General features: G+C 35.0%; 1 protein-coding gene across 2 annotated transcripts in view; it reads right to left on the bottom strand.

The window, feature by feature from the left end:
• Positions 1-24,695, bottom strand: part of LOC145684681 (retinol-binding protein pinta-like) — a 57,250-nt gene that overhangs the window by 9,651 nt on the left and 22,904 nt on the right. Inside the window, exons 2-4 of one of the 2 annotated variants that reach the window (XM_081757065.1) lie at positions 15,290-15,456; positions 12,640-12,799; positions 1,462-1,711 (exon numbers count right to left, since the gene is read on the bottom strand). In XM_081757065.1, coding sequence (XP_081613191.1) covers positions 1,462-1,711; positions 12,640-12,799; positions 15,290-15,428 — 549 coding nt within the window. In that variant the 5' untranslated portion in view covers positions 15,429-15,456. Of the gene's footprint in view, positions 1-1,461; positions 1,712-12,639; positions 12,800-15,289; positions 15,721-24,695 lie in introns of those variants that run through there. The other variant, XM_081757066.1, reaches the window with a different exon arrangement.

Below are 24,695 nucleotides of genomic sequence, written 5' to 3'. Positions count from 1 at the left end.
TATATTGTACTAATTTTAGCGACCCATACTAGTAATTTGATTATTTATGGGCCTTCATATATCCGGAATTCATTCATACACTACTATAACGCTCGGACACAAAATTGCTTTTAGTTTATTTAGATGTAACTGGACATGAATGTGGGCATATGAAAAACAAATTGGATCAAGTACTGCTTCTCTGACGGATGTTACCCATCCGGCTGCCATCTTGGATTACCATTTTGGATTCAACTTTCGGTTTTTCAAATAGGAATAAGTGCAAGTGATATATCAAATGCATGTACAATTTTCTCGGAAATTGCTTGATGTTTTTTTTTTTTTTTGTTTGTTTGTTTTCGCTCAACCAATTCAGGTCATGCACACTGGTCTTCCGAGTGACCGTGAGGCGTAAATCCCAGTGAATGATGCGCTCTATTGTCGCCCGCGATGTGCAGCATTTGCTGGTCATTGTACACTGTGCATATGGATTTTGGGAGTCGCCACACGCAACTATGGACTGGGTCTCTTCACCGGAGGCCGGTTTCTAGCTGTTCGTGTCGGTGTGGTGGGACTTTGTGCCGCGGATTTCTGTACAGTACGATTCATAGTGACACAATCTACACGAAAATCACGCACTTGACATCTTTCTATGATGCATGGTGTCGTGAAACTTAGCATCGGAAAGGGCAACAATGAATCTCCCCCAAAGTCTGCTCTGTTTATTCGCCATAAGACAACGCTCGATTACACTGCTGTCTGCGCGCTTGTCTCGGCGATGGGTTGCTCACGCGCGTTACATTTACACATTGACTTCGGCTCAATATAAATGAATCAATCTCTGTATTGCAATCGAAGATTAAACAACTAGTTCTTCCGGTTATGGTATTCAATTCCCATAGTTTGCGAATGCACTGTATTTCATACTGTAAGACGAAATTCACTAGTTTATTTATGTATACCGTGTGTAGATCAGCCAATACATATAGTTGGGAAATCATTTAACATTTGGAAACATTGAAAGTTGAAAATCTCATTACTCTTACATTCACATCATGTTTCTTTGCATCCTCTTTAACTCGTGATGATTCAGAGGGGCCGTTAAGGATATTATCCTCTCCCTCTTCCACAGACAATTTTCATAGCATAAGCTTTAGATTTCAAAATGCCCCATTTCTCCTTGCAGTTCATGAGATTGAGGTTTGGTGATTATGATGGTTATTCCCTAATATACTCTTCTATTAAGTCAACGTTTCTAGGAAACACATCTAACTATTGATGAGATATTATTACTGCCATTATAGTGATCTTAAAGATAGTGATTCCTACAGTGAAAATATTATTATAAATGATTACATGCAATTAAAAGCAAGCTATAAGTACTAATATTTTTCATATATATATATATATATATATATATATATATATATATATATATATATATATATATATATATATATATATATATATATATATACTTACTATAAAGCACGTCATACATTTTTTAATTTGTGGCACCGTTATTCTTAACGTGTGAGCGAATGAGAATGACGAGAGATTAACTAATAATATTGAGCCTCTTCGCAAACTGTCGAACTCGTATACAACATCGCTAAGTATTGTGATTCTTTTGCACATCATGTCCAGATTAAAATCTTGATGGTCCTGTGGGAAGTCTAACATTATAAGGCGATATCCATCTGGAGTTAATTTACCACCACACAACAACGGTCTGAAACGGAAAATAGAAATAAAACATTTTTAAGCTACTATTAATGCTAAGCTACTATTGAATACTATTAATGGCGACATGATTACTACTATATTGTAAATTGTTTTGTTATATCAGTAACATCACGAATTATTCTACCATACATCTGATTATTTACCATACATGCAATAATCTATTCTAATAACGTGAAATACCAAAAATACATTTCACATTTGTTGAACGTATTTTACGCACAACAAAATAAACAACCCTATTTATGTAGGTCCTAGTAGTTGAAGTCCATAGCATTCATAAAACGTCTGTGGCGTATTTTATGGACAAACGAGGCTACCGGTGGTAGCCCTGTAACATTAATAAAGAAAGTTAATGTAACACGTATACATTAATTTATAATAATTCCTTTACAGTTTGTTATCTTCTTTTAATGTACTAGTTTCTCTATATTTTCGAAAACGTGAATACGTACTAAAACAGCCGCTAACGCTTAGAACGCAATTCCTCTCGCTTTCATACACCTAACCTAACCTAACCTAACCTAACACGTATACATTAATTTATAATAATTCGTTTACAGTTTGTTATCTTCTTTTAATGTACTAGTTTCTCTATATTTTCGAAAACGTGAATACGTACTAAAACAGCCGCTAACGCTTAGAACGCAATTCCTCTCGCTTTCGTACACAATGATGATTTGGTAACCCCTGGGTTATCGCTGTCTATTACTGCCAGCAGAAATAATTACTGCCTATAATATGTGCCAAATGCTTTGGTACAATGAACTCTTGGATGCCGATTCTCCTGCAGCATCTCGCCGTGCCATGAATTCCATGAACTCTGCAGTTCTTCTTCCAGAAGAAATCCATGATTTGATGTATGTCTGATAGAAGAAGTCTTTTAGCTTAGGCCCGACACACTTGAAGAACACGAGAGAAGAGACATGCTGCACTGTGAGACGTGATCTGGTTGGTGTGAAGATATCGTTCATCACACTAAAGCATCATGATGAAAGCCAGTACCCACCTCAGTAATTTCTGCGACGTAAGTCTGCATAGCAGCAGGAACGTAGTGATTGATGGTCGGAACAAATTTTGAAAAAGTTGCCTACTAGTGTTTAGAGATGCAAAAAAGCCGGCTTTTTTGAATCGATGGTTTTTTTCACATAAAAAGCCGGCTTTTTTGGGAAAAAACGAGAATTTTGGAAATTTTGGCTGTTTTCATTTTCATGATTTTTCTATCCAAATAGCTTTCTTATAGTATATTCTATAGTTAGATAAGAATTTCATGACCTGAATGCCATATTTAGCTCTGTAATTCACCATCAAAATGGATGGAGCACATGTTTTACGAATTAAAGCTAACATGAAGAATATAGTATTTGAGGGCAATTTTACAGTCTATTTGACTTTATTTTAACTTTTGAGTTATAGACATTTTTTTTCTTCTCTAGATCATTTTAGTTTGTCATCCGTGTTTCATTTCTAAGAGCTTAGTACTCTAGCTTCTAGCACAAAAGTTAAACTTACGTTTTTCTATATATCCGTCAAAGCATACGTTTTTCAATATGCCCGTCAAACCGTACTTTCACATTTCTGTTATACTGTGGTTGTGCAATGATTTAGCAATAATTTTCCCGATACAACCTTGAATACCAATTTATACAAATAATCAGTAGCGAATTTAGAAAAGTACTTTGGGAGGGGTTTCTCTGATTGTTTCGTTTTCTAAAAAGTCCTAATTTTATTTGGGAGGTGCTTGAAGTTTATGAGTACAGGCATAACTAATATTTCATTTCGTTTATATGTTTAGCAATAATCTTCCAGATACAACCTTGAAAATCATTTTATACTGAGAATCAGTGGCGAATTTAGAAAAGTATTTTGGGAGGGGTTTTCTTACTACTAATGTTTAGTTTTTCTAAACATTCGTGATTTTTATTTGACGCGAGCTTAAAGTTTATGAGTAAAGGCATAACTAATAGATATTTCGTTCGTTTTAGACATTCCGCAACTTTAGGGATCAGGCTTCAGTCCGAAGACCGACCCCCTAACCTTCGCAAAACTATCACTGCTGGTAATTAGTAATAATAACGATTTAAAAACAATATGAATGGAAGTCTGCCAACTCCTACACTCCTAGTCGGCCAGTACACGCACTATTTCTACATTCACAGATGGAATGAAGGAAAGCGTTGTCAGAATGGTCGAATGCTGGGTTGAATCCCGGACTTCCCGATAGAAGCGCAAAAGCCAACCACTCAGTCATGTTTGTTGTGCAGTTGTATTGAGCTTAACTTAAATATATTCCGTAGCCCTTTTTGGGGGGGGGGGAGTTCCGTAATATGTTGAATCCATCTTGTTAAAAATTCAGAAAACTTGAGGACTGGGTAAACCGTGATGGTGGTCAAGGGCGCCCATGTTGTGGTTTTCAAGGGGGGCAAGTATAAGCGACGTTTCAAAAATAGTATCAAATTTTGCTGTAACTAATGTAAAAATTCAATTGGATTTTCGATATTCTGAAGTACATTTTCCTCTAGGGGGATGAGCACCCCCCTTGCCCCCCTGATGGGCGCCTTTGATGGTGGTTATAAAAAACTTAACTGTAGAATTTCAAGAATATACAGAACCAAAAGTTCCAGATGTGCAGCCTTTAATTGTATCATATAAATCTAAGTATTTCTCTTATGTTTTATTTTAATTTAATTTTTTTTCAAAAAGAAGGTATGGAATATTTTGAAGTAAAATACTACATACAATTTTGCGAGTTATTTGTATATTTTTTTAAAAGAAGTTTTTACTTTTAAGGTTGGCTCGTTTACACCAGCTGTTTTTTTTTTAAATAACTGGTTTAAACCAAACAAATAAATAAAATAAAAAGAACAAAAATGCGAATCGTGTGAACTTCATAGTGACGTTTCCACATGTCAAACCATCTGTATTAATATTATTTACTTTTCACCTTTTAATCAAGGTGTCCCATATTCAATTCTCGGTCGAACCACAACCCTACTTTCATGTGTAAACCAAGTAGCGGTTCGGATGTCACTTTAAGCGAAAGTCTTCTCCTTGATAACCTCGGTATTACGTAAGGATGTTAAGCCTAAACATATAAAACGAAACGAAATTATATATTTCTGCATGCCTGTTGTTTTATAAAGAAGCCAAGGTTGCTTAAATATATTGATTGAAATTGGTAAAATTTAGCGATTGCCTACGTAGCTTCCATTAGCTTGGATTGGACTTTCAATGATATCTACATACTAAATTGGTAATTTATTACCTCAATTTAGCGTACTGATTATAATACGTTGACCTTTAAATTTTACATAGAAAGCAATAACAGGATTTTCCCGTTATTGTTTTACATTTAAAATAATGACGGGATTTTCCCGATTGTTAGGGCGGGAGTTTCTCAATTTAAGAAATTTGCTAACCGGACTTCTTTAAGCTTATGGGACCTCTTCCAGCATAACCCCGTTGTCGCATAATAACACCAATGCGAAACAAACTTATTTCTGTGAATATATAATATAAATACCTGGTTTAAACCCCAAAAAAGCCTAGTTTAAACTGCCCCCAAAAAACAGGATTTTTGGCATTTTCAGAAACAACCATGGTTCTTGCCAACTCTGCTTACTTTTGTATATAGGAGGTTAATTTTTTTTATTATATACATTGGTTAATCCTTTGGAATTCATAATGTAAAAATGTTGAAGTACAATTGTTTAAAACATCTTTTCGAAATTCGTGGTTTATTTTCGAGTTTTTATATTATTATCGGCATCAATCACTAATTAAATGACTTTTTGTGTTATAGAGAAGCGAAACAAAGTCTGATTTATCAATTTAAAGCAGAAGTTTGAAAAAAGCTCAAAATTTCCCAAGCAAAAAAGCAAAGCAGAAAAAACCGAGTTGTTTTTCCAAAAAAGCCGTTTTTTTCCGAGCCCTTGCATCTCTACTAGTGTTTGAACTTGTTCACGCCATCTATCACCGCTAGTGATGAGCAAATGCAAGACCAAGACCAAGACCCGGGTGGTCTTGGTCTTGGTCTTGGTCTTGCACATGCGGTCTTGGTCTTGGTCTTGCACTGGAACTCTCGGTCTTGGTCTTGGTCTTGGTCTTGCACACCTAGTCTTGGTCTTGGTCTTGGTCTTGCACACTCAGTCTTGGTCTTGCTTGCAAGAGTCTTGCAAGTTTTGCTTTTTTAAGAAATCTATGATTTTCATATGTAAATTTTACTCTGGATATAAGGGATAATAAATCCTACATTGCGTCAATAGTGAGGGAAATGCAATGTATGTTTCTAAATGTAATATATTTTACCTTCGTGTAAGTGTGATGATACTGTACAACATAGGCGATGACCTTTACTTTTTTTTTTTTCAATGGGTGATCACGCTTCACTACTTATAAGATAAATCCCAACATTTCGTAATATTTTTATATGTTTTAACAGATCCAATACTCCACTAGTTCCCAAACTGGGGAGGCTACCCCTGACAGTGAGACGCATGAAAGAAAACCAAGACGGCACAGATTACTGAAATACCATAAATTGCAAAATTATTTTTACACTCTAAAGGCTTCAGATTTTTTTCTTTCCAACCAAGATTAGCTCATCTTTGTATTGAACAAACTCCCAATTAAATATCGAAATTTTGTTTTACTGATTCTAATATATACTGCATGGGGCAGAAACAAGGTCATTACGCAAAAACGATGAAAGTTAGACTTTCGAAATGTGGACATGGAGAAAAAAGGAGAGAATCAGCTTGGTGAACGGAAAACGAATGCAAAGGTTTTAGAAATAGTAGCAGTACGGGAGAAAAGAAGAATTTTAGATGTAATTAAGAGGAGGACATTAGCTGAGGAGGAACTGTATGATGAGGGACGTGCTAGAAAGAGGGGGCGAAGGAGATTGTAGTTGAAGCTGCCAATAATGGCAGAATAGCTATTATTATGACGATGATGATATGTTTTGCAATATTGACCAAAAAAGAGAGAAAAAATTAAAATAATAATAATTAAACCTCTTAATATTTTAGAATATAAATGAAATTAAATTTGTGAGTTTTACGTCCCACGATTATGCCGGCTAGGCTAAAGGAGACTGTGATGATGAAAAATGAATGAAAATGGTGGAAAGAAGAAAGTGGGAGGAAACGGGAGAACCCCGAGGAAACCCTCGCACACGGTGTTTGTCCACCACAAAGTTCACTTGGCGGGGGCTGGGATCGAACGCGGGACCCCAAACACCAGAGCATCAAAATAACGGCATCAAACTTCAAGTTATTTTAAATAATTACGAAATCACTCTCAGTTGTGAATATAGATTATTTATTGTTGTATAATGTTATATCGTTGAATCCTAGATATGCCGTATACCTAAGGGGACTATAAGTTATATTGATAAACAATTATTCAACGTATAAGCATCCACCTATGAAATCAAACTTGCGGTCACATGCGCTAAGTTTTTGTCAATGTCATGAAAATGTTATTTCAATATTAATTTTATAAGTACACATTAAAAATTTCCAACGGATACTTTAACCTCAGAGCCAAGGCCATACCCATGTAGTCGGACCTATGGTATACGGAATTGCCGATGTTCAATACTACATTTCTTTAGTTTTGGAACGTCCCACGATTATTACACTGAGGCTAAGGGAAACAGTGATGATGAGAAATGGTAGAATGAAGAAAGTACGAGGAAACGGGAAAACCCACGCACAGGGTGTTTGTTCACCAAAGAAGCTCACATAGCGCAGGCTGCGATCGAACCAGGGCCCCATGTACCAGAGGTGAACGCTCTGCCACTGAGCTACCGCGTCCATAACATGCTCTAGTTTATTTTTGCTTATCCACTTCTTATGGACACAACTATTCTTCGTATGATTTCCCAAAATCCAATCATGGGCCGTCGTGAATGATCAAATGATGACCAAAGTAAATCAGACACTGAAGTTATTATAGCTATATAATTATGCTGTCGGTCGTCTCGTGAACAACCGATTCAAAAAACGACATACTGTAGCTATATGACAGGAGCAGATCGACTCACATGGATTGCATAAACTACTGGGAACACATTCACTCCGGCGGTATTTTTACTGGAGCCAAGAAGTTCACGTGAAAGATATAATGATTTTCCCCCTTCCTTTTTACATTCTATAAAAAATCAAGTAGTACCATACTTGTGCAAGACTCTTGCGCAAGAGTCTTGGTCTTGGTCTTGGTCTTGCAGGTATGGTCTTGGTCTTGGTCTTGGTCTTGCACCCCTTGGTCTTGGTCTTGGTCTTGCATCGGGATTCCTGGTCTTGGTCTTGGTCTTGGTCTTGGTCTTGCATGCAAGACTCTTGCAAAAACTGCAAGACCAAGACTCTTGCGCTCATCACTAATCACCGCTGCGCATTCCTTTTCTATGATTCCATAATTACGTTCTGCAGAGTTAAATATTCGTGACGTCATCCCTTTTATTCGAATGTTTCCGTCGTCATCTACTTGATACAGATGCGATGAACAACTAACATCGGATGCATTGCATTCCAAGATCAGTTGTTTGTTAGGGAGTGGCTTCTTCAATACGAATTTTTCTTGAAATATCTCACGAATCCTATTGAATGCTTCTTCGTGACAAGGAAGCCATTGGAACTTTACTCCCTTCTTCAGTATTTGGAAAAGCGGAAAGAGTATCTCTGAGAATTGCCTACTGAATATTCTGTAGAATTGGCAGTAGCCAATGAAACTTCTCTACTCCTTCACATTTCTGGGTCTTCTGAAAGTCATCACTTTCTCCATTTTCTCTTGGCACTTTCCTATGCCTTCAGGCGAGAGTTCATAGCCTAGAACAGCGTTTCCCAACATTTTCAAGTTGCGGCACACTACAGATGTAACTTGAATTCTCGCGGCACACCCATATATATATAATTACTATTATTATTTGTAAATATAAAATACTGTGGTATTTTTATGTGATTACTGATCTCCTTCTTACAGAGAAAAAAGCTCGATTACTGATTTTCTCCCGTGGTAAATCATTATGCTTATTTTTCATTCTAATTTTAAAATAGAAAACAATTGCAATGAAGTATAGGACTCGAGTTTTTAAAAATCCACTTTCTCTTTCGAAAACTGTATCTAATCTTTCACTAAAAGGGAAGATCACTAAATAACGAACAAATAAACAAATCTCCTAGACTTTTAAAACACAAATGTAGGTAATTTGTATGCATGTTTTCTTTGTTGAATTTATTGAATGATATGTTAAAATTTCAAGTTACGAAATAGTCTGCAACAATAAAGAAGCAATAGTGGTCATGACAATGATAAATACGTTTTTCAACATTAAAAATATACAGAAAAGTAACACAGTACAAAACTTAAAATTGAAAATTTATAGTAGAGTAGAGGTTCATAGTAATGTGAAATACAAATATACATTTCCCCTATGTCTTGCAATTTGGTTTCTATAGAATTAATAATTTGTTTCGATTTCCTCGCGGCACACCAGCGGCCCATTCGCGGCACACCAGTGTGCCGCGGCACACCGGTTGGGAAACGCTGGCCTAGAATGTTTATGTGCTGTCTCGCAAACTGACATTTCTTCAATCTGAGTGTCAGACCACGTGCGTGCAATTTTCCTAGAACTACGTCAAGATGACGCATGTGCTCATCAAAAGAAAAACTTGCAATTGCAATATCATTCACATAATGGCCTCTAAAATTCCTACATTCGTCACCTAAAATCGAGTCAATAGCTGGTACGCAAGACGCTAGACTTTGCTTTGTCCCAAACGGTGATTTCATAAATACGTATATTATGCCTTCGTGAAGGAAACCTAAATACTTTTGGCTATCTTTCTCCACTTGAATTTGGAGAAAACTTTCCACTGAATCGATGGCGCTGTGAAAACGCCTATCGCAAAGGTCCTGCAACGTGCTTAAATCTGGGATAGACTGGTCGAATTCGCTCCTAGTGATTTTCCCAACTTACGTGCATCCAAACATACACGGGCGCGTCCATCTTTTTTCGCAACGACAACTAGTGTACTAGTATACGAGGTCGGGAACTTTTTCACATTTCCCCAAGCCAACCTCGGTTTATGGTGTTGGTCACCTGCGTCTTGTATCTTAATGCATAAGGATACATTCTCACCTTTAGGGTCTGTCGTCTGTGACCTCGATGGTATGTTCGTAGTTTTGTATACACCCGGGCTTCTCATCAAAAATCTCATGGTGTTTATAGAGAACGTTATACAATTGTTGTTTCTCATCCCTACTTAAGTCGGTATACTTTTCTACATTTCTTTGGTCTCTGCTGGTATAGCCTGGGTTCGAACTTTCTCCCATTCATGCGGTGAGTACACAACATTCGCCAGTTCAGCAGTTGATCAACCTTTAGAGATTGATGCTTCTTGAGGCGTGCAGCTGACTTTTTATCCTAAAATGTCGGCTACCTTCGGTGATTTCCGTCTTGCCGACCATTGGCGATTGTAGGCGACTCCTCTTCGGCACTGTCGTCTGCGCTGTATTTGTTTACTGCCAACACGTGTAGTAAACACATGGTTACAGTCTGGTGTGAAGGCATCCGAAACCTTACAATATTATTATTAGTAATAATATTAATTATAGTAATAATAATAATAATAATAATAATAATATACAAAATAGGCATAACAATGAACAAAAAGTGTTGGTGTGTTTTGTTTGACATTTTGCATTGAGACCATTAATGGGTTTCCCCGTAAATGAAATTCCATCATACATTTGCGCAGTTAACTTCTCGTGGCTTCCATTCGTAAAATTTTAATTTTTACCAATGTCATTTTCCTCAAGAGTCACCTCTGTTACCGATTGTCATTCCGCACTAGTCTTCGCAAAAATTCTGAGTATAGCATAGCAACGTAACGCAAAAAATGCGGACAGACATTTTGCGTTGTGTTAACGCAAATGGTTACGGTGCGGTTATGTGCCCGGTTATCCCATACAATATTTTTCGTTCATCAATTTGCATCACGAAATATGTATAGTGATTTTGTTATTTGGTCTTAAATCCATTATTGTATTGATTTTAGCCTTACAAAAAACATTCTGCAATAAATTTATTTTGTAACTAAAATAAAAATTGATAAGTTTCATCGTAACATTTCATTTTTCCACTAGATATTACTACAAATGCTCACCAGAGTAATAGAATTTAACATATTCTCCCATCTGCAATACTATCTGCGGGACTCACTTCGTAACGGTTGACGCAAAATCAGCGGATTCAACTCAATGCAAATAGCGCAATAAGTAATTATAACTATAATAACAAGAATCGCAAAGTAAAACACAAATTTTGCATTGCGTTGACGCAAAGCGGTACGAAATAATGCTCCGAAATTTTCAGATAGCCCCAAAATGACTGTTATGTCATTGTTCTTATCTTCGATTTACTCGCTCCGCCTAAGGAAACCGACCCACAGAGAGGGAACCTGCTTGGTTATCAGCTGGTGGCTCGCTAGCATAGTGTTACGGAGGAACCTACGTTGGCGCAGCTGAAGCACAAAGGTGCAAAACTTTCTGATTTTGCTAAATATTTCATTATTTTCTAAATACAAATCAATTAGGTTACTTTTCACACTTTACCCATGTTCCTATTATTTCTCTAACACATGAATATTGAATAATTGAAAAAAAAATGTTAGTTTTATTGAAACTTTAAAAAAAAGTCGGTCAGAAATCTAAGAAAAGTGAGAAGGAATTGTTTTCGTTGTCAAGTTGTCATGAATAAAAAATAAAAAAGAAAAGGACAGGGGTTGTTTCTTCCTTATCCCGCTGGTATCCCCCCACCTTTTCAGAGCCACTTTTATCCCTGCTCCCTATACTTTTGAAAGTCTACCATGGTGTCACAATAGTGAACAGGGGTGGCTCTAGGATATTTTATACACTAGGCGAAAAACATGTCTGCGCCACCATAATCTCCTTCTTCCTCAAACCCAAACCAAAGTGCAGTCTTGTCACTTATGACATATTCACCACATCATCACATTGTTACCATTTGCTTAAGCATTAAATAAAACAAAACTTACTCCCAATGCCTCTCTCTATGGTAAGTAATCTATAAGCCATTAAAAAACATTTATATTGTTTTGGTATTTGCAATGAAATTTTACTAATATAACCACAGGACAACAGGAAATTAAAGTTTTATTGTAATGTAAACCATGTGAATTTCTATTGTATATATAAAACAAAAGATGTTTAAGACAAAGTAAAGATGAAGTTTCTTAATTCATTTTTAGTTATTTTGAATTTGATAATTATTGTCAAAAGCTGAGTAGCTTAAAAAATGTCCACATCAGTTATCTGATTATATAAATGTGGTGCTCTGTAAAAGAAGGACCTTTGAATAATCGACAGTATAGGGCAAGCAAGGTGAAAGAGGTAGGTATTTGGTGCTACAGGAGTAGAAATGTGGAGGGATAATTCTCGAAGTAGAGCTCAGACATTAAGCTTCAATTGAGTGCCTTATGTAGAAACTTTAGGTCCGTGACATTTCTGCGAGCATTCGGAGTTTGGATATTCAGATAATATAGGAGATCTTTTGTCATTGAATGAGCAGTGGGAACACGGAAACGTACTATGGCCCGATAGATGTTCCCCGCTTCATATAGGTGATCAGTAATCGATCTTGAGTGATCCCACTTTTCATTAACTTCCTCTTCCTAAACGTGTAGGGCGCTGGCGCACCTACGTTTTAGCTAATGTTAATAAACTGCACGTAAAAACAATGCATGCCATTCCGCCGCTAAATGTTTCCGCCCTAGGCAACCGCCTAGGTTGTCTATGTGGATGAGCCGACCCTCATAGTGGACGCAACTCACTTAATTTTATCGTGTAAAACCAATCAAAGAACGAAAAGATAAAAATGGCTGACTGACTTACTGTTTTTGAGAACTAAGTTGTATACTGGGGTCACATGGATCTCTGTGAGCGAAATATTCCGGACAGACAGCTCTCATCGTCAAGTTGTAATCTATCTTCTTCTTGGCACACTCTAAGTTGAATTTTGTTTGTCTTAGGAATGACATTATAGTTTTCTCTCCTGAAAGCGACAGAATAGAAAATATAATTCCTTATAAAGAAAATAATTGGTTGGGAAAGAGGACAATCAGATTGGCCCTGGAACCAAAGTACACTGCTTCTATTTATAACATCAAAAAAGACAGAAGTGAGATGGAATTAAATTTATATTACATATTACTTACATGGCTATCTAGAAATGGTTATAAATTAAGAACTTTGTAATACCGCTAGACAAGTAGCATCACTTCAGAGTTTGTTAGAGGGCCAAGACGTATACTGATATAAGATTTTCGCATTTTTTGTTAATATATTAGTACACAATTTATTGTAAAGGAAATATGTTTCTCAAACTCAGGGGGTAATTGCCCCTACCCCCCCCTAAATGGCGTCAAAGCGCTAACCTTGAGGAATCAGTACTGGTTAAATATGAAGCCTGCGTATACTACAGAGTAGCTCAAAGTGATCCACCATTTTTTACATAAAAAAATATTACTAAGAATTACAATGAAACTACGAAGTATCAAAATAAAGAATACATACTGTGGAGATATGTTCCAATACAGAACATGTTCAATACGACCATTATTTTGATTTTGAACTTCATTTAAGCGAATCTTGATGTTGCTAATTACCCTATGTCACATGCTCTCCGTAATTTCACTGCACGCCTGAACAATAAGTATTCTGAGCTCCATTAAATTTTGGATATGTTTTGCAAAACTACGATCTACGAACTAATCGAACTTTTCTTCTTCGAAGGAAGATCGGTACTTGAACATGCTACTCAACATCTTTGTTCTACTACACTTACTAGTGCTTTGCCCAACACGCAGTGGTTTATGCAGGATGGTGTAAGACCGCGCAAACATTTCTTACACAAAATTTCAATATGTGGGTAAATTCAAGTCGGTTTCCAGACCGGTCTCATGTGGACAATCTTCTCCCCCTCCCAGTCCAGATCTTTACTCATGTGACTATTCTTTGTGAAGGAACATCTCCAAAATTTGATGGAGCTCAGAAGACTCATTGTCCAAGCGAGAAGTAAAATTATGGAAAACGTGTGCCGTCGGGTTATCAGTAACTTCCATGTTCGCTTAACTTCAAAACCAAAACGGCACCATACTGAACATGATCTGCAATAGAACATTTCTTCACAGTGCATTTTTCTTGCGATACTAAGTTCATTGCAATATTCTTACTAAGAAACAAGAAAACAAATGCTGGATCATTTCGTACGCCACCCTGCAGAATCTGAGGCTCCATTAGTCTTGGCATCGAACCATACAGCGGTTGAATATGTTCGTGAGAAACAACCTGCGCCACAAGACATCAATATTGATGAACAACATGTTAATCTACCACAGCCCACACATGGCCAGTGAGGTATATGTCAGGTGACCATGCAGGCTAAGAAAGTAGTGGACCGTCGTTTATCTGCAAAAGGAACCCTGGTATCAAATACTATTATCAAGATATGAACAAAATATGAACTATTTCGAATATACAAATGCTGCAAGGGATTGCAAATTTGACTCATTTCAAAATTCTTCATTTCACAAAATCGCGTACGTAAATATTATATCTAATCATTTAAAGACCATAATGCCTTTTACAGAAATTTTATATCTCTAAATTTCCGAAGATATGACAAACATTGGCAAAGTTTGTAACAGCTTAAAATTAGGTAATTGCAAGAGCTTGTTATTAGAACTATAAACATTATTGTTGTAATATTTAGGCAAACAACAAATATTTTCCACAAATATGCCATTTTAAGCGGTCTTCCTATCTGTCATACCGCCGGAATGGTTTGAGATACGAAGTTGTTATAAATGTCCAATAGATTTTTGCATCTATTGGAAATCTCTACGTGATTAAATGTGTACTCAAAGTATTTTTTTTAAAAATAAAGCCGTTCGAAAAAAGTAATTCCTTATAATTGTGTTTCTATTTATTCGAAATATTTGTTTTGAGCATAATAGTATTCAACGTTAAGATACTTTATTCTCATTATGAGCATTACCCCGTCCACCTCACTAGCGTTATTATTGTTCTGAAGACCTTCGAAACTTGGATGTTTTTTGGATACTATAGTCCTTGATTTGTATCACTGTATTCTACATGATAAGCATGATATTCTACATTTTCGTTTAACATGCAAATCTGGGATAGTGTAATTTGGAAAAGTACATTTTCTACATTGGGTTGATAACATGGTGTTCATCTGATGGTGTTACAAAGTATATGAAAGAATTTCTCATCAACATGAATCGTTCGAAATTTCAGTGTTTTTTATTTATTGGTTTAAAACTTAAATGGATGTTTCAAGATAAATGGTCTACCATATATATACAGTGGCGACTCTAGGATATGATCACGGGAGGGGCTAAACCATAGTTTGCCGCTTTATCCAGTGTAAAGCAGGATTGAAGCCAATTTTATCCAGTGTATACCCGTGCGTCAAAGGGGGCTATAGCCCTTAGAGAGAGAGAGAGAGATTAAATCTTACCGATGTCAGATGGTAAATGTGGCTGCTTTTCTAACCATTCCTTGATATAACGGAGATCCATTTCAACTTGCTGTAGATTTTCATTGTGTAATTTTAGAGCTTTCGCTTTCTCGTCCTCACTTAAGAAGTCAGTGACCATCTCCTAACTTCTTCTAGGGCTGTTTACTCTGAAATATTACAAAATAACTATTTAACCATATCAGTATAATTAATGTTATCAGATGCTTATCTAAAGACACCAAATCTTCGTAGTGTGGGAAGCCAAGAGCCAAATTGACTCTTCATCTTAATAATGTCGTATCTAAGGAGATGTATTGGTAAATTCTTCCCCGAAAGTGTATGGTTTGAAACTGGACCGTAGAGCCGGATTTAAGTCTATTGGATCGGAGTCCGTGCGTCAGTTGTGTGGAGGAGACAATCTACTCTCGATTGCCAACTGCACACAAGAATACATTGCAATATACGTGACTGTCATCTCAAGAAAGGCAGGACCTTTTTCAAGTGAAAACTGATCAAAACTTACTTGAGATTATTAATTCAGAAAAGACTTTTGAACAGTTTGGCAATTTTGTTCATTCAGCCTGAAAATAGCAGGATTTTGAACTAAAACAAAATTCTAAAATACTTCGCAGAGAAAAATAGTAACAAAAGTAACCTTAACAAAAGAAAAAAGTAATGATGACTTCTTTGCAGTTTATGAAAGTTTGTGATTTGCAAGAGTTTTCAGTAAATCATTCGTTTTTTCTGAAGAAAAATATTTTTATCAGTAAATCATTTTATAGTCACTAAATAGTGACGTGATAACACAAATATTGTTAGTTGCAATTTTATATTAAAATGTAGCTTACATCTGATTGATCTATTAACTCACATACATATACGTATATGTTCACGCATAACTTCGACACAGCTGCACCAATTTCGATTCTTTCTTTTTTTTTTTTCGTTTTTGAAAGAGTATACTTTCCCGGTAGTTCCATATAAACTTCATGAGGATCTAACAATAGTTTTTTGGGGCTAAACAATGAAACTCTTCAACGACTGATACTGTTAATATCGTAATTAATCGACTTCATTGTATGCATGTTACTGCATAGCTTCAACATTATTTTCATTATTCTTTTCTAATTTCAAAGATTATACTTTCTTTCTCGTAGAATCCACATACATTTTATCAGAACCTCACGGGAGTCTTTGAAGGTATACAATGAAACTCTTGCACACCTGATAGTATTCATAGCGTATGCATATTCGCGTATAATTCCATAGCGCGAGATCGATCAAAAATAAATAAACAAGAAAATTATGATATACAGGAAGTTAGTCTCCTGCTTTTAGTTTAGGCCTTACTAAACTACTGGGATAACGAAAAAGTGGAAAATTATATAAATGTACAAGAATGCACTAAAAAGTAGAAAATAGACATTAAAAAAATATTAACTGACTTCAATAAAAACTCTAAAAAGCAGAAAATAATAGTAATAAATTGCAGAAGATTAAATTACCTCTCAAACTAATTTTATATTAGACTTTAATTTGTTTGACTCTGCACAGACTTCAACATTTTTTATATATAATAGCAATGAATTATGTATTTTCTACAATTAAACACTTTATTCTTTTGCTCTTTTTTAGCGTTTTTGTTGAAGTCCGTTAATTAAGTCTATACTTTGTTTTCTATTCTATTACAGAGGAATAAAGTATATAATATATTTTGCTTATAAACATACCTTAATGGGATTTTGTTCCTTTCGAAGATCATATATTACTGAACAGCCAAAACATTATGACCACGTATTACTTTTTGAACGAAGTTGTTCGGCTGACTGTTGATGTAAGAGGCACAGCACTCTGTAGAACCGCTTTCCAGATGACAGGGATGCCATTTGATCAGTCAGTGTGACCGGCGATATATCAGTGTTTGGTAGGGGCCAGGTTATGATGGCCAGTCGGCTGGCAACGAGCATCTCGGAAACAACGTGATTTGTTGGGTGTTCGCGAGCTGTCAGTTAATGTCTTCCAAAGTACGAAAAGGACAGTGGAACCAGCACCAAACCACAAGACGTGGGGTAGCCATACTTCCATTTAAAATGTTGGACGTCGTAGACTGTCGAGGTGGGTACTAGAGACCTGTACAGGCCGAATTTTTCGGCCCGAGCCCAATCCAGCCCGAATGTGCCTAGGCCCGGCCCGGCCCAGCCCGGCCCGATAAGCTTTTTAAAATTCTTGGCCCAAGTCCGGCCCGGACCCGATAAATTTTAAAAGTTTCATTTTTTAACATTTTTCACGGGCACACTTCTTCAACGTTTGCCTTTTTCTAATTATCGTTTAACGAAAGTCAATAATTATTGCAATTAATCGGCCCCAGCCCGGCCCGACCTGAAGAGAAATCAGTGTCGGCCCGCCCAAGCCCGGCCCGTGCAGGTCTCTAGTGGGTAAAACAGTACACTATATGGTGCAAACTGTGGCACAATTAACAGCAGACTTTAACTTTGGACAAAGCACGAGCGTGTTTGAGCACACAGGTCACCGTACACTATTAAATACGGGTCTCCGTAGCAGACATCCAACATGTGTACTGTACAGTTTATCTTAGAGAAACAAGAGTTCAGGGAAAGAAAAAAGGCTTTCTTGAAAGGAAAAAAAGTAGTTTTTCTGTGGTTTTTTGCCTGGAAAGTTTTTGGCTTTTTCAAATATTTTAGTAGAGAGATCACAGTACGTTCTAGTTTTGTTTTACCAATGTAACACGAAAAAAATAACTAGTGCGTTAAGAAGAGAAAATCCTTTCTAAAAAAAAATGCAAGAATCGAAGAAAATCGATCATTAGTTAGGAAAGAAAAGGCGAAAACCGGTGAACGCAGTGAGTTTTCTATCAATAGTTACAACAAATTGTTTAAGAGTTATTAGATCAACGTTCAATGACAAACATATATTTTTTAAAGTTTAATAATGTTAGCAATAACTGTTCCAAAAGTGTAGTAGATTTCTTTGATCAACATTATTGTTTAAAATTTATGATTAAGCAAAACTTAATTACAACTTTCTGCAAAATTCGACGAAAACGTTTAAAACGCTATCCGCAAGTTTCTTATTTCAAAATTCTTGACAACGGCAAGGAAAGGAGGAATTATGTTAAACTAACATTAAATATATAAAAGAATTGCTTGTGTCTAATTTTATAAACTGAACTCTCTGAACCTCAGGATAAAATATTTCAGGAACGAAGATCAAGATGTAATGAAGATCTATACCAAAACAAAAATGATTTTGTGTGTGTTTCTTGGCTTATGGTAGTTTTCCTTGCCTATCAGAGTGAATTTACGTAAACCGTAACACAAATATATGTATATCAAGATGTATAACTTCCAAGTACTTGATAAAAATGTTTAGGCAACCAAAACGACACTGGAGATATGTGGGTTGTATAACTTACAACTGCAATGCTGGTTTGAAGACAAAATCAAGGCAGCCAGCCTCGGACTCAACATAGGTCTCATAAGTACTAGATGTTGTATAAACACACTTTTTTTGTTATATAATCCACTACAGGTAAACAAAAGTGGTACTTCAACAACAAAGTGAGAGCAAGTCAAAGAAAGTGAAAATTTAGTTTTTTTTTCAAAAGACCTGACTTTTATAATAATAATAATAATAATAATAATAATAATAATAATAATAATAATAATAATAATAATAATAATAATAATAATAATAATAATAATAATAATAATAATCTATTCCCAAAAGGTCACCTTTCTACCATTTTTAGTCTTCCTAAAAATTCATTTTAATTATTTATTAAATGTTTCATGATTTAAAAAAAAAATCTATCATTTTGCGACACATCCTATGGAACTGAGCGACACATTGGTTGGGAACCATTACTCTAATATAATGCTGCAAAATAATCACGTACGTCTCCTCTGTCAATAAATCCTTTACAAAATAAGTAAGTAAACACAACACAGTGGCTCTACGAAACAAGTGGTGTAACTTATCATGCAGTAAAAAATGTAGTCAAGACAAAGCATTACGTAATAACAAGCTGAGATAGTATTCAAATAAAAATAAGGATAGAGAATAATAACATTAAGTAATAATAGAGAGATACATATAATAATCCAGAGTGGATCGTACTTCTTATTATCTACTACGGAAAGATAGAACATGATAACAATAAAAAAGAAATGTAGAGGTTATGAATAGATTTAATTGCATATATGCAATACTAACAAATAAGAATGAAGTCAAGGTGAAAATGAATTGAAACGTGTAATAAAGGCGGGAAAGGTGTGTTTTTTGCTCTGCACAATGCCTCCAAATATATACAGGGTGGCCCAAAAGTAGATATACAGTCCCGTACTGATCAACTCATTGCATTTTAAATCATTTCTTATTGTTACCCATCAGGTAGACTAAGTTTCCTTATTATTTGTTCTTAATGTCTTTTTACTTATATCTTAAGCTCGGAACAGCCGAAGAAAGTAAACCTATAAGCTAGAATGTTATACTTGATCAATGCAGGGGTGTATACCTACTTTTGGGCCACCCTGTATAATTTATGAAAGTATAATTCTTGCCTGTCAAATTGCAAGAATGTTAAATTTGGATGCTGAGACGCGGAAAAGAATCTAAAGGATCTCTGAAAACTAAGTTTTGAAAAAATATTTTCCATGAAGGGTGAAGAAGAATTTGGTGAATTTAGAAAGTCACACAACTTTTCAATATTTACAGGGCAGCGATACTGGGTTAAAAAAAATAATATTAAAAAATAAAACCATGGTTTATTTTATTTAAATTTTCTTTAAACCAGATTTTTATGTTTATATAGTAACTACTTGCTTTTGAAATATAGTATTTTATGTTAGAATAGGTAAATCGACTTCTCTCTTATAAAGAAACAGTAGGCATAGATCAAGTATTGTAATGGTACTTCTCCTCTTTATTACTTTTACTAAATTCATGTGTTGTAAATTGAAATTTAACACCAATAATTTTAAGGACATGGAAGGTAAAAAAGCAATATCTCATATGCACAGAATACTACCCAAATAAATGGATATTATAAAAGAATGTAACTGAAATTCTGTCCAATAATGATCATTCAGTACCACGTTGGAATTACTATAATAATATGTTATTTAGGTTTAGATTTATTCCGTTCATAAAATCATTACATCACGCATTGGTATACAAAAATGGTAGAGAGTATAAAGCACAAAAGGTACATAAACATTATGATGGGTTTCAAATTTTAATAGACCCCTAAATGACAAAATTATATAGCCTATATGTTCAATCCAATTTGATATAATGAAAGTACTCTTCAGCTGGGTAATATGCCTGCTGTATTAATATCCTTTACTTATTCGTGGCTAAGCGATTTGCGTACGTGCCTTTGACGTAGGCGACCCAGGTTCGATTCCCGGTGGGAGCGCATGTGGTTCGGATTCCACGTTAATCAGTAGGTCCCGTCTCATATAGCTTCGCTGCTCAAAGGGTCGTTAAACTCAAAATCAACTCAACTAATAGCCTTTTCAATTTATTTATTTATTTATTATTTTTTTTTTTTTACCTTGCTTGCTAGTCTGCTGTAGAACATTATTACTATTTATGTAGGGAACTTTTCAAATATAGTCATTCTACAGGAAAATATGCGCAATGAGCTCCAATTTATAATTATGGGTATTGGAGTATAATACATAATTTTACAGGTTATTATTTTCTTCTTACCAGCACCAATATTTCATTTATGGTACAGTCATAATCTATAACTTATCGTATAATTTTCTACAGCTATTGCGAAAATGTGTGTGAATGATGATTTCACTTTTTAAAAATCAATTTGAAGACACAATATTTCATTTGATCTGCTCAGAAAATAATACCATATTAGGTATATAATACTCAAGGAATACTGACATTCACTGATACTAATAGAAACTACAAACTATAGCTAATTTTTCACTTTACTCCGTCCCTTTTACAATGCATGCAACTAGCTGTCAACTTTAAGCGTATCATTAAAAACTTGAGACAAATTCATATCGGCTTAGTTGCTTTTTTTTAAATGGTTTATTTAGAAAACAGCTGGTTTTAACCACGATTTATACCAAGCTAATTTAGAGCATTCAACACTAAACCAAGTACCGTAAAGTTAATAATGTCAAGATATGTAAGACCTGTTTTCATAGCAAGTTCTAAACTGGCGTTTGACTGACAAGGTACACTCATGTCCAAAATGATGGTCGCATATCTATAACTGTCTTCTTGTAAGAATATAATTTGATAATGATTTTGCAGGGTACTTTTAATACTGATACTGTTGGTATAATCGGGAAATGTATATTTGTAAATTTCATAGGAGAAGAATTATAAATACGAAAATTAGAATGAGTAAAACAAAATGTTGCTTAATGGACAAGAAAGTTTTATTTTCGTTTTATTGTTCTTATTTACTGCTCTTTTGACATGAAATTTGCCACATACATGTCTTTACCGATTATATAATACTAACATTATAAGAAATACCTGGCGAATTCGTTATCAAATTATATTCCTACAACAACATATTTATAGACATGCGACAATAATTTTGGATATGAGTGTACATTCGCGAAGTGTCCCCTCGGAATTCGTGTAAAATTGATTCAAGTGCAAAGTTTTCCACGGTCCAATGTGTATTCGGCCCATATAGGTAATTAGAATATCTATGGGCCTTCATATATCCGGAATTCAATCATACACTACTATAACTCTCGGACACAAAATTGCTTTCAGTTTATTTAGATGTAACTGGACATGAATGTGGGGATATGCAAAACAAATTGGATCAAGTACTGCTTCTTCGCCACATGTTACCCACCTCGGCCGCCATCTTGGATCCGCCATATTGGATTCAACTTTCGGATTTCTAACTAGGAATTGGTGCGAGTGATATATCGAATTCATGTACAATTTTCTCGGAAATTCATTGGTGTATTTAGTTTTACCATATCTTGTCCGTTTGGAATTATTCACACTCATTAAGAAACTTCATTTAAATACCAAGACATTGTAAATGGCTTTAATTAAATGTTAAATACAATACTGAATTTACTTGTATATTCAGGGAAAATATATTTTGTTAAATTTGGTTAATGCATTGGTGAGTATAAAAACATTCGAAGGGAAACAAATACATGGTACGTAAATGAAAATTTGTCATATCAACTTGTATTGTGGTTCGTGTTGGATTTATTTTGTATTGATTCTGCTACTTCAGTGCCTTATCTTAAGTATATAGCTGAAAATATTTCTCAAAATTATTATAGAAGTATTAACTTTTGTCAACTAAACAGTTCAAAGCATGAATTTGAGAAACCTCTCTGGAACTGGACTCATCAAGGTCACTGACTTACCAAAGTGTAGTTAGTAAAGTATTTTTCTTAAGAAACGATTATAAAGCGAATAAGTTAATGTTAAAGAACCTCAATAAGTTTGACACATCGACTAACGTGACCAATACATACAGAGTGCATATGCTATCTTAGTTGGGAAGCGCAAAGACCATTGAGGAGTCCAAGAAGGTGAGAGGATAATATAAAGCAAGGCCTTATAGACGTGAATCAACATAGATCGTCTTGACATATGACAAAATCAAGTTAAGTTTTGTTTCTGCAACGATGAACTTTTAGTTTCTTACCCGAAGTTATGTATGTAAGGGGCAAGATGGCTCAGTGGTAAAGTGCTTTCCTCTAGTGCGTGGGATTCCTAGTTCGATATCTGGCCAAGTAAGTTTGTAGTGGACATCATCGTACTCGCGGGTTTTCTCGGGGTATTCCCGTTTCCTTCCACTTTCTGATTCCACCAATTCCTCCATCATCAACATTCACTTACTTTAATCAACGTCTCCCTTAGTGTAAAGGGCATAATCATGAGACGTTAAACTCAAAGATTTCCGAAGTTATGCATCCATATTAGCGTAAGCTAATTTAACGAAAGATTGTGTTTTTGAAACGAGTAGAGATGTTAAGAAGGATACAGTTTGGTGAAGCGAATGTTTGTTTTTTTTAATAATACACGCAATTTATTTACTGATATGCATTAATCCGTTTAATTTATTACAACAAATACTTGTTTGTAAATATTTACAAATAATATACTTATGTGGGGGTCTGATAAGAGTATGTGTGTCACCAGAAAACACAATCTGCTACTTAACAGTGTATTATTTTTACATGTACACTACTACATAAATACAGAAAGACCTGTTTGAGTATAATATAAACTATCAATTATTTTTAGCCAAAGAAAAGATATTTTTAAGAGATTTAAAATTTAATAATGTTGCTACGAGACGAGAAATTTCTTGAGTCTTGTGAGAAAAACAAATTCATCAAGTTTGAGATCTTAAACACTATTTTAGTTTAGTTTATGATTCATTCATAATAATAAGGCGAAAATGCTATATAATGTTATACCCTCCGGGTCCTCATTCAGCCGATATGAGGAATCAAAAATTTCGCGATGTGGCAACGTCGTAGATTAACTTGGAATAATTAACATTGCCTACGAATTCATCAAACAGTTACATCGATTCTTACGCTCATAGGGGGTGCTATTGCCAACTTCTATCGAATTTAACTGTCATATGGAAAGAATCGATGTAACTATTCGATGGATTGGTAGATCTACTTTATGGTTCTTTATACGGCAACGCAATTGGCGGTCTCTCCAGATAATATCTGAAAGGTATACTATTATATATATTTATCGCTTTATTTTGACTTTGGGACTCAGTATATATATATATATATATCCTGTTGAAGTGTTTGTACTAAAATAATGATGATTTGTCATCGTTTAAAGCTGTGCAAATCTTTACACAATAAATATGGTTTGAATGATGTTATATCACACCCTTCGTAGTCCTTTCGTGACGCTGAATAACTTCTAGACAAAAATTAAGAAGAAAACCAGATCATAAGTTTTGTATATACATTTTCAAAAAAAAAGAAAGAAGAAGAAGAAAGAAACGAGACTAGAAAAATTTCGATGCAATACGAGAAAATAATTCTTCAAAAATTAACACGAGATTAGAATTCGACAAAAATTACGAGAAGAGATTAGAAATGTTATTTCTGTTTTCGTCTTGTTCCCTGAGCAACTCTATAAAGTAGTTTTTTCTCGACTTTTCTCGTAAAATACGCATGATAATTTATGCTCAGACATGTCACTTTGTTCAGCTTGGTGTGATCTATTGATTCATATATGTCTCATCTTTCCAAGCTATTAAAATTAAAGAAAAATTAAATCATTTTAAGGTATTTTCGATTAACATCCGGACTGTATTGTTGTCTTGCTATTATTTATAACGAAAAGTTTGATGAGAGTATATTGTATTCTTTAGTACAAGAGTTCTCAA

This window comes from Thermobia domestica, chromosome 5 (genome assembly GCF_964235325.1).
Source record: "Thermobia domestica chromosome 5, izTheDome1.hap1.1, whole genome shotgun sequence".
NCBI lineage: Eukaryota > Metazoa > Arthropoda > Insecta > Zygentoma > Lepismatidae > Thermobia > Thermobia domestica.
Note: the sequence above shows the minus strand (reverse complement) of the source record. Positions and strands in the feature narration are given on the sequence as shown.